Source organism: Corvus brachyrhynchos, unplaced genomic scaffold (assembly GCF_000691975.1).
Source record: "Corvus brachyrhynchos isolate BGI_N302 unplaced genomic scaffold, ASM69197v1 scaffold42, whole genome shotgun sequence".
In the NCBI taxonomy this organism is placed as follows: Eukaryota; Metazoa; Chordata; class Aves; order Passeriformes; family Corvidae; genus Corvus; species Corvus brachyrhynchos.
Window position 1 is genome coordinate 2,946,834 of NW_008237242.1, and position 15,460 is coordinate 2,962,293.

Sequence of the window (15,460 nt, forward strand, 5' to 3'; positions counted from 1 at the left end):
ACATACCCGCGCAGCACAGCCCCTCAGCCATGGCTGGTGCTTTCCCTGACAAGTCTGAGGCACACAGAGAACATCTCACTCTGCCACAAAACAGACACTTAGTGTTGTTTGCAGTGCTCCAACCACAGGGAGAACATGTAATGTTAGAGCAACAGGCAAAGATAACAGACAACAATCTACTACACAGGACATAAGAATGTACTCGAAGATTAAAAGAAAGTTTCCAAAATGCTTTACCACCAGCAATTTATTAAACTCTTAGGGATGTCCAAACACTAATGACCCCAAAACAAGACCCGGGGTATGGTAAGGGTAAAGCACTTAACAGCTATCAGCAGTGAAGCAACATTAAAGAGTTTAAAACTCAATCTGATATCCTATTGCACAATATGATCAATACTAAAATCTACAGTACATCCAATAGACAATTAACTTCCTGCTGTGCCTTGAACTGTGACAATAAACAAACAAAGAAACCAACTAATCCACCCTAAAAGCAGGAGAGGGGGAAGAAAAAGTAAAAAACTAAAGGTCACAGGATCAGGTTCAGATGATCCCTAAAAAAAGCCCTGGATTAAAGAGACAGAGAGGATGTGTTGTGAAATCTGCAATGAAAACATCCTAAGCAAGAGGCAAGAACAGCTACCGCAACACCAGCCTTAGTGTTCATGGAGAGCAGAGGCCCACATCCAGAAAGCCCTTACCAAAGATAAGGAGGAGACAATCAAATCAGTATCATGAAAATTCTGACTTGGGTATTCATGAAAAAATGCTACAGTGTCATCCATCTCACTTGAAGTTTCTTATTTTATACACACATTTCAAGATTAATATGGAGACCAAGTCAAAGACAGGGTAAAATGAAAAAATCCTGAAGCACACAGCTGAAGCACAATGCACTTTTGGTGCAGTGACTACTGTCAGAAAATGCTCGAAAAGGAGGAGAAGCAGGAGACAAGGCTTTCCAATGAAGCAATAGGCAAGCAGATGATCTGCTACCAGCAGAATTCCCAAATTCATCCTTTTTAATTAAATTTGTCTTCACTTATCAGATGGAAAACTAGGCCTGGGGAATACTAATTGCTCCTGATTTGAACTTTCTCACAGAATAACTACATTTATTTGCTGCAGCAGCTGAGATTATAAAACCAAAATCTTGGCACAATTCAACAAACTCCAACAGAATTATGCTGTCAGAAAACTTGACACACTGAGTCTCTCCCCCCATAGAATACACAGAATAAATTATTCATCCAACAATAAATTGTTGGATTTTGTTATCAGTCACGCCATTCTGCTAATTGGTTTGTATTTTGTCTCTTGGGACACAGCAGTCAGCCTAATAGCTTTTCCTCTACTATTTCCAAACATTATCCTAAATGAACATAACACTGCAAACTGTATTTTGTCCTAGGGATTTTAGATAAGCCTAAGGAACCTTGACGACTGGAACACCTTTCCATGTTCTACCATTATGTGGAATAAGCATCAAATGCAACTAAAATTAAATATGTTTAAATATCTCCACAGTAGTAAAGAGGAATTTTGAGAAGGGATTAAGAATTTGCATGTGATGTATGAAAAATTAACTGTCTTCCAGTTCTGCAAGTGAAATAATCAGCACGTTTACATGGAAAAGGGAGAATTCACGCAGATGAAGTACAAACGCCGTCTGAGTGCTCCAGCTCTCTCTCCCAGGGAACTCAATGATGAAGCACCGTGCATGGGCTGCCTGCCATCAATATTGCCAGAGATGAAGCTGTGCCAGCTGAAGTGACACCAGGAAATCTGATGGCTATGGGAATCAGCACCTTAGTGCCTGTGGCCACCGCAAGGCATTGCCCAAGTATCTTCCTAGACAAGAACAATACTGCAAATTTAGTAGTCCCATCACTGGGCAAATTCACTTCACTTTCAGGCTTCATATTTCTTTATGAGTTGGCTCTGTAACACTCCTGTAGCCAAAGCCTCAAGGAGAAAGGCAGGAGTGCATTCATATTAATAATTCAAAGAATGTGTGTGAGTTTTTCTCCTGCTCTGCTCTCCTCCTACCTATGCTTCTGTTCTTTCTTTTCTGTATTCACCCTGCCTCAGGCTTTATTTTGTAACATACAGAAGAATCTTTGTAAACATCAAAAATTATTATGTGTCATCCCACCCAAGAGGCACCAAGTCTGGCAAAGCATAGAGAGGGAACTAATCAGGGCAGACCACCTCCTGTACTCTTTGTAATTAGAAAATCAAAATCCTCTGGTACCATTTAGATTGCCTTGATCATCTCAAATCTTCATTTCATCAATGTGCAAAAAGACAGAAAATGTTTACATCTTTGCTGTACCAGCAGAGCTAAAAAGGAACTTCATGAGACCACCAGGGCTGACTGCCCTTTTCTGGGAATGCTCTGATCCCTGATTCAAAAATCCCTTCGTTGTTCCAAGAGTTTCATAGTATTGGAGGTTTCTTCCTGGAGATAGTGTTCTTGCAAATCTCTGACTGCTGACAGTGGAAGGAGGATGAATGAATTCAGTCCTTTCTGAACACTGGTTTATCTGTAAATACACCTAGAACATAGAAGCTCTTCTCCAGTATGATTCACAAGAGCCTTCTGCCATTCCTTTTGATATCAGCACTCACAAAGGCAGTGGTCATTTGCTTCACTATATCACTTCCTTCTCTAATTTACATCTACTTTCCTTTTTAAAGCAATTTGAATTCCTTTCCTTTACAGAAATCCAGCTACTCTTCTATTTTTATTTCGGAATTTCTGAACGCTTCCAGAGAGAAAGAGGGAACCTTGATAGTTATGGATTTCGAGTAAGAAAAATAAAAAACTCTGGTTCCTGACCAAAAATTGGTAAGGAAATGACAATGACAAATTATTAATGCCAAAACACTCAAAAATAAAAAGGCCTTTGTTTTGAGTATGTTCCATCTACCTACTTCTGCAGCCTAAATATGTACTTTATGACATGTTACATGTTTTCAGCAGGTTTAGTTTTAAATCTCAGCTTTCATAACACTAAGCTATAACCAGAAATTACAATATGATTTCTTATTACAGAAAAAAAATTAAAATATGTGCATATGAAAGAAAGAAAGAGATGGGGGAGAGTCAGAGCCTAACAAACCTATGCATTTTTAAGTAGCTTATTTTTACACTTACTTCATCAAATCTCTCTATCACTATCTTAGTACACTTCAGTTCTTCAAACTGAAATAGTGACCATTCCTAGCAGAACATTAGTAATGTAAAACATTACAATTGGTTAAATGTCCAAAACAACAAGAGGAATGAAATAAAATTTAGCCCCTTAGACGCTTAAGACAAACTCATCAGTACACTTCTTCAGTTCACTACTGGAAGAGTGTGAATGTCACTGCAAAATTCATTCTAACATTCATAAAATCATAAAATTTAAAAAACCTTAAAATACATAATAAGGGCTATAAGACTAAATTTTGTATGCATTCAAGATCACAGAAACTGTGATCAACCATTCATGATAGTTAATGACAAACAAGGGGGAAAAAAAGTTAATTGTTTAGACTGCATTTCACAGAAGGCTTTGATATTTTAAAACTGTGAAATACACTCTGAAAACAGTTCATTAGAAATTAAGAACACACTATAAAAATTTACTGAACTACAGAAAAAAGCAAAGCAGGTTACTGAGCTCCGCCTGCATGAAGGGAGATGAAACAGAGGATCTTCTAAGTTAAATTACTTGCTTTTCTAAGATCAGACAGACTATGAAATTTCTACTCCAGTCAAAATTCCACAGTAATGGAATGACAGCCAGTCAATATCCAGAAGATATTGAGAGAGTTTTATATCTTTAAAGAGAGTTTTATATCTTTAAAATCAAGCAACTACCAAATAGCCTGATAAAGGCACATCTTGGTCAATAATTACCGCATTATGGTCACATCAGACTCCAAATAAATGTTTTCATAAGCATACTGAGTGGCAGGGGGCAGTAAAAACCTGTGAAGTTCATATTTGTTAGACAACTTTTCACATAATGAGCCAGGTCTGGGTGACACTGAAGGTCCACTTAGCCAAGTAGCCCTTCTTCTTAGCAACAGGATCTTAAAAGACAGTGTGGTACTTCTGTTTATGTTCTCCCAGCTGCTAGCAAGTGCCAGCTGCAGGATGTCCTCAGTCAAAGGCTGGACATACACCACCTTCTTCATAGCTTCTGACAAGGAACTAACAGTTTTCTTAGAACCCAAAAGACTCTATTGATGCATTTCTTAAATTTAACTAGTTTCTTATTACCTCTTGTAATTCACTGTGTGCTCCCTTCTCTGTACCATACAGGAACAGCACACAGCAGTTCTTTATTCGTCTGTTCCATGCTGTTGAAGATCCTATGTACCTTTATGTGTTTTTCTTCTTTCTAGTAGACTGTTATCCTCTGTAAACACCACAGAGAAAAACAGTGAGATCTGTTGCCAGTATGTCATATCTGATCATTAGGGAAGCAAAACTGACATAAATCTACATTTTCGTCATGTGGCTACATATCCTCCTAAATCAGGAGACCCTGCTAGAATATACTCAATTCACCTTTGTTTTCTCTGTTCTAAATCTCCTCAATTACCACCTCCACTTGTAGTTGTTGCCTCAGGCTTAATCTCCTCTCACGTTTCTCCGCACCTGCTGCCTGTTTCCTCCAACAGCCCCTTTCCGTTCCATGCATTTGACGTCTTCCTCCACGCTGTACTGCTGACAGCAGAGAAGAAAACAGACAGCACCAAATTACCTGCTCTAGGCACTCACACACAGCAGCTCCAGGATAAACACCACAAAGAAAAGAGGAATCACACCTGATTATCTGCAAAGGCTATGTATATGTAAAGCCGTGTGCATGCATGAAAGAATATCAAAAATTTAACCACCAGTCTCTGAAGAGGTTCTCCTATACACATAGAACTACACTTCAGAAATTTTTAAGTGAGTCACATATTAGCACAGCTAGGATACATAATAGTCTTAAGTTCCAAGAACATGTTCAAAGTCTGAAGATACTGACATTTCTCAAAGAAGTTCCTCCATTAAATTGATGGGCTTGCTTGTTTGATGACTTGCACCAGGATGACTGTATAATTCTGTATCCACAAAAAAGTGAAAGTGAACATAGCTGTTCTCTTATCTCCTTAAATTCATTCCTCTGGATTTTACAGTATTATTCTATGGTAAAATTACCTGAATAGAAAGCATGAGAGAGCACTTTAAGATCCAGCAGTCTAGCAGTCCCAGCATTACCAATCAAACCAGCCTCCTGCAGCAGGCACACCTAAGGAGTGATTCCTTCCGAAACCCTGTGGTTGCTCTGATGTAAGTCATCAGTGAACTCCTGCTGGCTGTGATCACATTTTGTGATTTCTGCTTTCTTGATGAAATGAGGTGATAAAGCACCCAATTTGTATTCAATACCTACATTCTTAACAAAAAATAAAACATAACCATCCATGTGGGATATATACAAAATCACCTTCTCACATCTGGAGATGGCAATTTTGGAAAATATTTTTTTAGATTGCATGAAGTAATTATTTTTCAATCATAGAATTAAATAAGGGGAGAAGAGCCAGAAGACAACAAACAAAACCCACAATCAGTGAATATGGTCTTCATTTGCTAAGGGCTAGTTAATAGTAGAAGAACCTGTTTAATCTGTACTCTGCCAAATAAGGGGACTGACCACATCTCAAATACTACTGCTCCGGAACAGAATAGCTGATAGCAATATTAACTCTAGTGCAATATAATTTAAAAAAATTTTTGCAAACAAAACACAAGTTGCTTTAAATACATTATTGCTATACTTTGTTACTTATTTTCAAATTACTTTAGAATGAAAGCCTTTGAACTTTATTAGAAGGTAAAAATAAATAACTGACTTTCTAATTAAAATTATTCATATTTTACCAGCAATAATTGAACCTCAAAAAAAACCCAACCATAATCACAACGAAAGATTTTATTTTCTTACTCACATCAGAGAAATAACAAATGAAAAAAGACTAAAAGAGCTATCAAATCCTACGCATTCCAAGAAATGTAACTTAAAGGTCAGGAGATAAATATAAGCTTAATTTTCAAAAATGAACTAAATAAAATTTATATACTGAAGGGAAAAGTAGTAAAGTAAAATAAATGTATAAAAATAAATCAGAGATTTAATTGCACTATCCAAGAAAGTGGCTTTGGTACTTTACAGTCTATTTAAGTGCAACTAAACCACCCTCAGATTCAATTAATGTCTCTAACTAAGGATCAGACCAGAGTATGCTCCGCAGAAGACATATAGCAATGTAATCCCATTAAAACAACATATTAGCAGCTGGTTTATAGCCAATTATGTTGCTGGTTCACTCTGGTAAGAAAAAGAACTCCTGCACGCATTTCAATAAAGGTAACAAAAAGGTAACTTCATCCCAAAATGGCATGTTCTGCCCATACATCTATTAGTTCTCCTTATTTCAGATGTTCGTTATAGACGGTGGTAATTTACAAAGATTTCTGAAAACTACTTGACATGCTACCACTTTGTTTCTCAACAAGAAGTTAGTGTGGTCCATTTCACCTTCAGAATCATGGCAGATATCCCAACTCCCTAAAATACTCAAAATAAATAAACTTCTCTGCAGTTGAGGAAGAAGGTAATCAGGGTACTTTTCAAGGAAAAGTTTGAAAGAAAGAAAACAATTGATGTGACTTAGACACTTTCAACAGGCCACAGAAATGTGTGTATAAAGAGATTGTCAGTAACAAATTTTAAGAAGAATTAAAGTTTTCTTGCATGTAATCATTATCCTTCCTAAAAGCTGCCTGGAAAAGAGAGCACTAGACACAGATGTAAATTAAAAAAACCCAAGAATAAACTGCTTTACAGAACCAAAATTATTATTTGAAGCTGGCAGAAACATTTAAATCAGTCCTTCAAACTATAAAAATAGAATTTTCTGCTTATCATAACCTAATGAGAAAATTCTGATTTCACTAGAAATGCTGAAATATTGTCATTAGCAAAAGTGCTCCTTATCCCACTGCTTACCGAGCCAGCTGGCTACATATTTCCCCCATTCTAATCAGGATTATTTCACAGAATCATCTGAGTCAGAAGGGACCCACAAAAATCATGGAATACAACTCTTAACTGAGTGACCCGTATGGGCATCAAACTCACAACTTTGGCATTACTAGCACCATGCTCTGACCAGCTGAGGCAATCTGCTCATGTCTTTGCTTTTCTTCACTTTTTTCAACAATAAGAAGAAAACTGATAAAATACATTTGACTTATTCCAAAGGTTAACAAAAAGGAGAGGTGTGCTTCTTTCTCTATTATAAAAACCCCAGGAACGCCTGTTCAAACCTGAAGTTCTTTTAAGATTCATTTAGTTATTGCTTTCTCCAGAAGAATCAGAAGCGGCAAACTAAGGATCTCAGTATCTAATGCATGGGAATATAAACGGGAGTGCATTTCCACACACTGGACAGCATGAGTGCGAGTTATCTAGAACAGAATTTAATAAAAGATCTGAGGAGGAGGAAAAAAAAAAAAGGAAGACTAGGCAACTGTTTGGGACACAGAAAAGGAAAACTACTCTGTTGTCCTTGTTCATTCTTTTGCCATTGTCTGCAGCCTGAAAAATCAACATTATTTAAGTCAAGTCAGTCTTGGTATCTCAACCCATTACTTCTCTTCAAATATTCACTTTTTTTTACTGAGTAATTCAATAGCATTTGCAGGAGAGGGATGCTGCAAGAGCTAAAAGGATGCTGCTAAAATCTGAGCAACTGATTCAATTACTCAAAAATTTTCACTGCAGCAAAAGTTATGAGGCTGCAGCTTTTCAAATCTCAGTATTTTGACCACCTGAAAAAATGCCCTTGCTTCATGTCAGAAGGCAATTTTTTTGGAAGGTTTTCAATTTGGATGTCAAATCTTTGTCATCCTATACTAGAAATCTCCATCAGAGATGTTAATAGCAGAGAAAACAAACTAATGCTTTAAGACACCAGGATATACACTTGCAGATTCTTTGATTCATGCCTAAAATTCTCCCATCTTTTCAGTGCTACAATAATGCATGATTTTAAATGCAATGACAGGTAAGTCAATTGATTTACACATCTTACAAAGCAGAGCTGAAAAGTTAAATTTATAGTATTGTAAATCCTATTAATTTTCAAATTCTCATGATAGAAGAGTCTGGGGGTGAGATTCTTTTTGGCAAATCAAAATTGCTGTGGCAATGGCGTGCAAACGTTTCTAGGAGCTGCTTTTCCAAAACAATACTAGTAGTCTCTGAATTTCAATTCCAGTACTTCTCTGACTTGCTCTTTAACTTTCTATGACTGGCATCACTATAGCCACCAAACTGGTTGTTAACTTTGCTCAATATTGAAGGAGAAAAGCCATTAAACACTTCAGCCTTCCTTGTAATCTGCACTGATAATTTTACTCACTTCACTGAGCAGTGAAGTATCCTTGGTCTCCCAGCCCACTATGTATGTATTCTTAAAACGATTTCTTGCTACTTTCAAATAGTCTTTTTTTTTCGTACTGGGCTGGATATTTCTTAGAAGGTTAAGCTTTTTGGTTTATTTTGCTTTGTAATGCTTAGCCTCAGACATCTGACCTTAGTCCTCACTTTCTATCATGTTCCTTTTCTGTGTTTGAGATTACAATGATTGAGATCAAGGTCAAACTCCTACTGCTCTTCCAATACTTTCTCCATGTTGGAAAATTTTATTCTTAAAATCATTTAACTTCATTTCTTCTTCGCTATACCTCCCAGAAGGCTTCATCAGTCCAAGTCCTTGAGCTTATGAAATCAGTACTCCTAAGAGACATTCCTCATATTTTGCTATTTTCCCTATACTTTCTAAAGATCATGAGCATGCATTTCAAACTTTCTCTCCCACAAGTATTCACTCAAATCCTTCAACTAAGGTTCCTCTGGGAAAGGTTATTGTAATGTCTCTACACTATATTTGGGTTATCTAAATTCAGATCCACAGGCATCTCTGACTCAGGATTTAGCCAAGGCCTAGGCACGTAAATACACTTTTGCAGTCAAAAGCCCTGACTAACCACCTACATATTCAATATGCAAAGATATCTACACATATACATATACATGTAAAATTTATTACACAAGCATATTATGGCAACTAGAATTCTGTCACTTGTGCCAAAAGTAGCTGGTAATGTATCAGGGCTAAGAAGCTCAGTGTCCATCCTGTGACAAATGGGATTCTCAAACAAAGCCTTTCCCCCACTGCAGATCCATGGGACACTCCCTCACAACCACTGCCTGAGCACACACACAGACTCATCACTGAGCAATTAAATAGTATCAAAAAAGGCTGTAGCAACACAAAAGCTCAGGGGTTACAGCATTTGCACAGAAGGACCTCAATTCTACATCCTTCATCATGGTCTGTGGTTTCACAGAAATGTAAAGTCTGTGCCCATCCCAAAGCCATCCTCCACCAGGGTTCAGTTTTGAGTTCCATGGCTGGAGGCATCCAGGTGACAAAAAAGATTCTATCAGATTATTGTTCCACTTTAAAGTGGTACTTACAGGCTTTTTATAGTAAACTGTCACTGTGCAAAAATCTTGAAGAATTCCTCAGAACAGAGCTGTGCACATGAGGAAAGTTTTGCCCTTGTTAAAGCATTTGAAGGAATAGACACACACAAAAAAGGCTTATTTCCAGTTTCCTCAATAAAACCAAATGCCATGATTTAGCACAGATAACGGGATACAAATAGCTTATTTCAGTCTGATTCTGTCCCTTAGTGCCATGCAGTTCATTGTACCTGAGAAAATGGTGCTCACTGATGTGGCTGTGTTGTTACTAGGCAACCAGAGATAAAATGCAGGGCTTAATGATTTTTATTTAATGCATTTTTATGAGAAAGTATACTCTCTTTTTTTCCCTTCCCTGATATTATTTGAGGTGTAAATGTTATTTACCCAAGAAGATATATTTAGTCATCTTCTGTGATCTGAACAAGAAAATTATTCAAACTGGATATTCAAACAGTCAGTCAATAAATATTTCTAAACATATTGACCATTACCACTACCAAACACTTTCACTGTGGCAATGGCTGAGATTTAAAAGCACTTCACCAGGGACAAATATTCAGTAGATCTCACAGCAGAGAATAACAAGAAAGCAGATAACAGCTCAGGGTCATTTGGGACCTTTACAGACATTTCTGTACTCTTCTGCGGCAGAAAGCAAAAGCTTGAGCCCTATTTACCCTTCCCCATGCTGTCATGACACCCACATCTGGCAAGGTCACACCATGTTTTCTCCTGTGGCTTTGGGCAGCCACAGCTCCCTAGAAAAAAGAGGTGTCATGACCGAAAGCCCCAGTGGGGCTCTGCTCAGACGGGTCTCTACAGGGAGATGCACATGTTAAGAAACACTCTGTTAACACAGCCCTCACCCTAGGAGTCTAGGCACCCATCCAAAAGGCCTCCCTGCAACTCCAAGCTGCCTTGCACTTCACCTCTCATCACACAGTTCAACAGCTCTGTTAAGGGTCCTGACAGCAGTGACACCTCCTCAATTCAGCATGACCTTCGTTCAACAGTGTTGGAAGTGTTACCACATCTATAACACCACACAGCCTCTCAAGTTCCATCACATGCCGTGCTGTTCCTTTCAACCTTTACAAGAGCTGGTGGCTTGTATGTAACTTCTGACCGTTGGGTTTCTTTTATATCAGCCAATTTCTCAACTCTCCCATCTTTGCAACAGGGGCAGAAAAGTGTTTATGGATCTGAAAAACAACTGAAAGCCTCAGGCTGAGTGTAGGCATGAGAGCTCAGGTTCAAACAAAGCTACAGGTCTGACTGCATGCTTAACTTCTGCAAGTTCTGCAAGCTCAAGTGAGAAGATGAACTCCCTGCATCATTTTGCTTTCATATATAGATAAAGCCAAACTAACTGATGCTGCCAACATTATTTAGCATCTGTCTCTGCAAAGGTTAACTTCCAAATAACAGGAATCATGCATTTCAGTTGAAAGTTTTTTTTGACCTTCAATAATGGGTCTCCTTCAAATTAAAGTAGAAATTCCATTGGACTTGGCACAGTTGGGTTTTTACAGACAGTTATCTGTTCCTCAGATAACCTATCCTTATTACTCTGATTATCCTAATAACCTTATTAGCAGGTTATACTCCCTCTCACTTAGATAAACAAAAGATACGCATGCAACAGTTCAAAAAATTCATGCAGATCAGTAAGCACTTGTTGCATTTCATTAGAAGCTTACAATCAATGTATTTCTGATCCCAAAATGAGTACCAAATGGCTACTTCTGACCATTTCCCTATTCAATATAAACAAGGGTGAAGGTCAGATAGTTTATTCTGACATTTTAAAAATTAGTAATTCTTCACTGTGTGTCCCAAACATAACAGGTAATAGTACAGGCTGACTTCCTCTTTCAGACTCCTCTATGCACAGCCAAACTTGCTCCTCACAATACAGACAAATTTTTAAGCAAACAACAGCTATCAGTCTGTGAGTTTGAGAAGTGGGGTTTATCTCTTATCCTTCACATCCACAAAATTTGCCTGCCTCTTAATTGTTGCAAATCTCCAGTGTCTGTCTGTACTTCAGATAAGAATGTGTAAAACACCACACCGACTAAAAGTAGAGAACAGCAGCATAAAGTAAAGAAAAAAAAAAGTCTTTCACTGTGTATGCATGTTGGATTTCACAGCTCCTCAGGTTAACTTAGCAGGACAAGTTAACAAATGTCATTGATTTTCAATTAACTTCCTATTTTCCCCAAGTTCACAGATACATTGAGATCAGATTTCCAGTAGTTTATATTTCATTGGTATCTTACTATGCCAAATTCCATATTTTTATCAATGATCAGAAACTAAAGTAAATCTTGGGAAAGTGGGAAACTACAATCCTGAAAACCTACGGTAATCACTTCATCTTTGAAGACAAGCCTGACCTGTAGCTATTTTGATGAAAAGGAGCAGGGTTGGCTTCAAGTCTTTACTCCTAGAGACTAGAACTGTCTGCTTAAATTCAGTTAGATGTTCAGTCAATAAAAAATAGCAACAAAGCTGGGAACAAACACCAGAATTCAGAAATCCCTGCAGCCAAGACAGTATCTGAATTACTACCCTACAAAAACCTTTTTCTTCTCCCTGTAAATGAGACTGAGAATTTCACCCTTCGGCCTTGAACAACATTAACTAAGGAGTCAGGCAAAACTCAAATTTTTAGTTGCCTCTGTTCCCTAGTGATGAGCTAAGACAGCTTATAGTGCTCAGTACTGAGGATATACTAGACACCATATTGAGATATTTCCTTCTGATTCCCTGGGTTTGAACTTTAAACCCAAACACAACATTCTGAATTCCACTTTGAAAGAATGACATTTAGAAGTTAAGTCGAGGATGGTTCAAAATATTTGTCCTAAATCTGTGGTTTTGCATCTTCATCTCATTTGTCCATAAAAACCAGAATTGTAAAGTAATATTAATATGCCATCTTGCAAAAAGATTGACAGTTTTATAAATGGTATTGAAAATGCAGTAAGACTCAAAGTGGACACAGTTCACAGCAGATCTACTAACAACTGATAAGTGGAATTACAGCAAGAACGATGTCACATCAGTTGCTCACTGACAAGAAAATTCTACCTTATCATACGTGGATAGAAGAGCAGAAAGAGAGAATAAGATGGAATGTAGGTGGAAGGCTTTGATCTACTTAAATTCTTTAAATGCCAGACTGAACAAGGTATGAAGGACAACTGTCTAGAAGGAAAGATTCTTTATTTAATTTTTAAATAGAAAAATACTTGAAACCTTTCTTGAAAACAAAACATGAAAATGTTTTGCTGCATTGTCACTGTAAGTCATGTGGCAAATACCATGGTATTTTTTGTCATAGTTCTGTAAGGCACAAAGAAATAACTGAAGTTCCCAAATGTATTATTCAGAGATGCTTATATAACAAATATATTTTCCAAATAACATCGTACAAACAAACATACAAAAACCCAAACCAACTCCCAAACAAAATAAACCAAAAATCCTGAAGAAGTAACAGCCTCTTCCATAAACCATTTACTAGAAATAGTCTAGAAGAGTTTGTCTTGATCTTACTGCCAAATCATATTTAGCTTTTATTAGGCATATAAAAAACTTACCAGAGAGTGAAGAAAAAGCTAATAGAGCAGTCTATCTTTTACATATTGCTACGCCTTAGCAACTCTCCAGGCACCAGTATTTTTCCAGTGTAGGCTGCTTCATGTTTTTAAACATGATCATTTCAGACAAAGAAAAAGGGCAAAAAGATTGGAAGAAAATTCTAGATCAGCTAGTCCATCCTCTTTCTCAAGACATAGCCAAATGTCTGTATCTCACTGTGGACTGATATTTATGTAATTTATTAAATCTTAGAGACCACAACTGTGATAGCTCTATGGTTTGCCTAATCCAAGTTGTTATGTACCTGATTTTTTTTTCAAGAAGTTTTGCATAAAGTCTTCGAGAATCTTCTCAAGCACAGCCTAAAAGCCTACCCTTTTCCTCTTTCATCCACCTATTACTTTATTTTACAAATTTTAAGGTTCTTGCTTTGTTTCCCTTTCAAAGGCTGGTCACAGTGAACACGAAGTCCTGGTCAGGATCAAAGGTACAGCAACTAAGGAATTAATCACTGAAGCAGAGCATAGTGTCAGGAGCAGGCAATCCAAGGAGAGAGGTTAGACCACTGTCCCTGATTTGAAACCCTGCAATTATCTGAAATCCCTCCACCTGATCTCCAGAATACCATGTAAAATAAAGGGTTATATTGACTATACCAGTATAGGGCTTACTATGTTTCAATTCCCTACCTCTACCACAGTTGTCTTTGCAGCTTTGCACATAGGTTGGTTGAAGTTTCTTGCAGTTTTCCTGGGGAAAAAAAAAAAGAAAATTAATAAATATTAACGGCTGTAATAGTACAATGAAAGACTTTTCAGAGATAAGCTACTACAAGTATGTCTGTATTATAAGCATCACAAAGCTTTTTGCCAAATAGCTGGAGAACTAAGGACAGGGAGGAAAAAGTATTATGGAATTGTGTAAGATGCATCTGAGATGAAATCATATTTTTCTATGTCAGAAAGTATTCATTACAGCTCTTTTGACTTTCAATCAGCACACTGTTTAATTGAAATTGCTTATGTTACTGATATGTTCATTTATTGGATCCAAAAGCAGCAGCAAGCTGGACTTTGTACAATGCCTTTATTTCACTGCACAAAGAATGAAATTAATCTCCACAGGGGACCAGCACCAGGCCTAACAATCTCTCAAGTATGCTTTCATAATTCAGACTAGGACTTAGGACAGCCCTTTACCCAGCAGTAAAGGTAATCCAATTCTCTTAATGAAAAAAACCCAAAACTGTGTCAGTTTTGGCACTCACTGTGCCAGTGTGACTCTGGCACTCATTTTAAGTATTCCCATACAGGATTTCTGTACCAAGGAAAAAGAACCTCTGGAGAATAAAAGCAACACATGACATGTAGACCTGTGTTGGGATCTGCACCAAGATCCTAGTAGGCACACAGGAAACAAGTGACCTGTGTCAGCCCCACAAAAACATGTGGCACATTTAATAATCAATAAAAATTACAGAGGTTTTAGTGGTGCTCCACTGCTAGCTTCTCAGCATTTTTCTCTGTTAGAAAGGAGAATTCTTGAAACTTTTTCATCAAAATCCAAGAAACCAGGGTTCAAAACAAGTTAAAACCTCCTTTCCCACACAGTTTTTCCACAGAAGCTTTTTTTTTTTTCCGCCCTCACCATCCTTATTTCATAGAATCACAGAATCATTTAAGCTGGGAAAAAAGCCCTTGAGACGATCGAGTCCAACAGCTGACCCGCCAGGCGCCCTGCCCTCCCTCGCTCCCCGGGCGCCAGCCCCGTGCGCGCTGCCGCAGCCGCTCCGAGCCTCGGGGCGCTGCTGCCACCTCGTGCCTCCGGGCAGGGAAGGGACACGGACAAAGCCCGACACCAACAGGCCGCTCTCACAGGCTTCCGGCGCAGGGATCGACACTGTCAAAGCTATACCCGAAGGCACGTATCTTGGGGAAATGCTGTTTTATTGGCAATACACAGCTGCTGTGAAGCCTCTAACAAAAGGCCAAGCGTGTCCTGGGGGGCATCAAGCACAGCATCACCAGCTGGACAAGGGAGAGGATTGTCCCCTCTGCTCTCCACTGGGGTATTCTCATCTTGAGTCCTGCCGGCAGTTTTGGGTGCCACAACATAAAAAGGATATTAAACTATTAGAGAGTGTCCAAAGGAGGGTCACAAGGATGATGAAGGGCCTTCAGAGGAAGCCGAATGAAGAGTGGCTGAGGGCACTTGGGCTGTTCAGCCTGGAGGGGACT

At 38.2% G+C, this 15,460-nt stretch overlaps 1 protein-coding gene across 1 annotated transcript in view; it reads right to left on the reverse strand.

The window, feature by feature from the left end:
* Nucleotides 1-15,460, reverse strand: part of OXCT1 (3-oxoacid CoA-transferase 1) — a gene marked incomplete at its 5' end in the record, with an annotated part of 77,567 nt that overhangs the window by 37,460 nt on the left and 24,647 nt on the right. The window contains one exon of the mRNA XM_017730191.1: nt 13,913-13,973. Coding sequence (XP_017585680.1) covers nt 13,913-13,973 — 61 coding nt within the window. The remainder of the gene's footprint in view (nt 1-13,912; nt 13,974-15,460) is intronic.